At 61.8% G+C, this 2,487-nt stretch overlaps 1 protein-coding gene across 1 annotated transcript; it reads left to right on the forward strand.

Moving 5' to 3' along the window:
* Positions 1-4: 4 nt before the first annotated feature.
* On the forward strand, positions 5-1,681 carry Rhov (ras homolog family member V; the record flags this gene model as incomplete). The annotated part of the gene is made up of 3 exons (XM_013037011.1): positions 5-192; positions 325-383; positions 609-1,681. Coding segments are annotated over 3 exons (691 nt in total), but the record flags the coding sequence as incomplete, so codon positions are not given.
* Between the last annotated feature and the right edge of the window lie 806 nt (positions 1,682-2,487).

Genomic DNA, 2,487 nt, shown 5'->3' on the forward strand with positions numbered 1-2,487 from the left:
TGAGCGAGGCGGAGCCGCCCCCGCTGCGGGCGCCCACCCCTCCGCCGCGGCGGCAGAGCACGGCCCCGGAGCTGGGCATCAAGTGCGTGCTGGTGGGCGACGGCGCGGTGGGCAAGAGCAGCCTCATCGTCAGCTACACCTGCAACGGGTACCCCGCGCGCTACCGGCCCACGGCGCTCGACACCTTCTCCGGTAGGGCCCGGCCCCCAGGTCGCGAGCTGGGGACCCCCTCGTGGGCAGGAGGGGGGCTGGAGGGGGGACAGGCCTGGGGGGGGCGTGGGGAGGCCCCGCCCGACGCCGCTCTCCCCCTCCCCGCCTCTGCAGTGCAAGTCCTGGTGGATGGAGCCCCCGTGCGCATCGAGCTGTGGGACACGGCGGGACAGGTGAGGTGCTGGCGCCGCCGCCGCCGCCGCGCGCCCCGGGAGGTGGGCTGGAGACCGGGGGAGGATCCCCGGCCCCTGGATGGATCCATGCATCAGGTGCAGATAGGGCCTGGGGCTCTGGGGGTGTAGGGTCTCCCGGTCCCAGCGGAGAAGCGGAGCCCCCGTGCCCTGTTTGGCAGGGCAGGCAGAGACTGCCTGGCTAACGTCCCGGCCTCTTCACTCCAGGAGGACTTCGACCGGCTTCGCTCCCTCTGCTACCCCGACACCGACGTCTTCCTGGCGTGCTTCAGCGTAGTGCAGCCCAGCTCCTTCCAAAACATCACGGAGAAATGGCTGCCCGAAATCCGCACTCACAACCCCCAGGCGCCCGTGCTGCTGGTGGGCACCCAGGCCGACCTGAGAGACGATGTCAATGTACTGATTCAGCTGGACCAGGGGGGCCGGGAGGGCCCCGTGCCCCATCCTCAAGCCCAGGGTCTGGCGGAGAAGATCCGGGCCTGCTGCTACCTGGAGTGCTCGGCCTTAACGCAGAAGAACTTGAAGGAAGTGTTTGACTCCGCCATCCTCAGTGCCATCGAGCACAAAGCCCGGCTGGAGAAGAAACTGAACGCCAAAGGCGTGCGCACGCTCTCCCGCTGTCGGTGGAAGAAGTTCTTCTGTTTTGTTTGAGCAGTGTGTGGTAGTGTAGTGAGTGGTAGACAGGAGTCCTTCTGGAACCAGGGCTACTGGCAGGGCCTGGCCCTCCTCCTCCCATGGGATCCAGATCTCATACGAACACTGAGGACACGGGCCTAAACAGCCCACTCGGATTATCCAGGGTGAGCCTAGGACCTGACTTGGATTTCTTTGGTCAAGACTTAGAGGAAAATTCCTGCACCAGCCGGGTTCTCAGGGTCTCTTATCATGGGACTCACAAGACAGCTTGGCTGAAGGAGGACCCCTTGTGGTGGTGCTCACCCCTGGCTAGGGGAAACAGCTGGTCATCTTGGAGGGTTGATTTGGAATGGAGTGGGGAAGCAGAGGTCAGAGGGAGCTTGAGGGAGCTGAGGAGGAGGATGGAGGCCTGGGCCAGGAGGCAGATCAGAGGGCAGGATCTGAAAGGAAGAAGGCAAGAAGAAGGGAGAGCAGAGGAGGGCAGCTGTGGGGCTGGTGACACCTGGGCTGTCCTCCACCCCCAAGGCCAGGGAGGGTGGGGCTGGTCCCTGGGAAGAACCGGGTCTCTGGGCTCCCTAGGCACTGCCCAAACTGGCTGGGCCAGAAGTGGGGCAGGAAGTGAGAGTCAGGCCGAGGTTGAGCAGAGGGAGGGGGAGGAGCTGCAAATTAGAGCCTGAAGGAGGAAGGGGTTGGGGTCATCCCTGTCCCCAAGGTCATAGCCTAGAAGGCTGAGCAGCGCAGTCTGCAAATAAAACCTTACATTTCTGAAGCCGCTGTCTGTCATTTCCTGGAGCCGGCAGTCCCTGATCCTCAGAGTGCTTCCCAAGGCCCAGCAACCTGGATTGGCAGGTTGAGTATTCAGGCTTGGTTGAAGGGTGGGGGCTGGACCACATAGGACAGTGTGACGGGAACTAGCGGTGGGGGCAGGTGTGGGGCTCCCTGCTTGGGGCTTAGCTTAGCTGGTTCCCAGGAGAGCTAGCGTGGGAAGCAGCTTGCAAACGGGTTTCCCCAGGTGTCAGCGCCAGAACTGCTTTCCCATGACCTCACCAGGTGGGTGGGGCCCCTCCCCTCTCTCCTCCTTTCTAGAGCATGATACTCAGCTCTGGGGCTCTGGGCAACCCCAAGCCAATCAATCTAGCCTTTCTGTTCCCTCCCATCATCAGCCCACAGAGCCCAGGATCTCCAAATACATACAGCCTTAAACTTCAACCCCTAGTCAAAGTTGTTGGCCTTGGATCAGTTGGACCAATGCTTAGCCTTGACACATAAGGCACTAGTGAAGAGACAGGTATTAGTTTTGGCCAGTTAAAAGTTATGTCTGGGCTGGGAAGGTGGCTCAGTGGTAGAGCGCTTGCCTTGCATGCCTGAGGCCCTGGGTTCGATTCCTCAGCACCACATAAGCAAAAAGAAAAAAGCAGAAGTGGTGCTGTGGCTCAAGTGGTAGAGCGCT

The sequence above is a fragment of the Dipodomys ordii genome, unplaced genomic scaffold, assembly GCF_000151885.1.
Source record: "Dipodomys ordii isolate 6190 unplaced genomic scaffold, Dord_2.0 Scaffold2984, whole genome shotgun sequence".
Classification (NCBI taxonomy): domain Eukaryota; kingdom Metazoa; phylum Chordata; class Mammalia; order Rodentia; family Heteromyidae; genus Dipodomys; species Dipodomys ordii.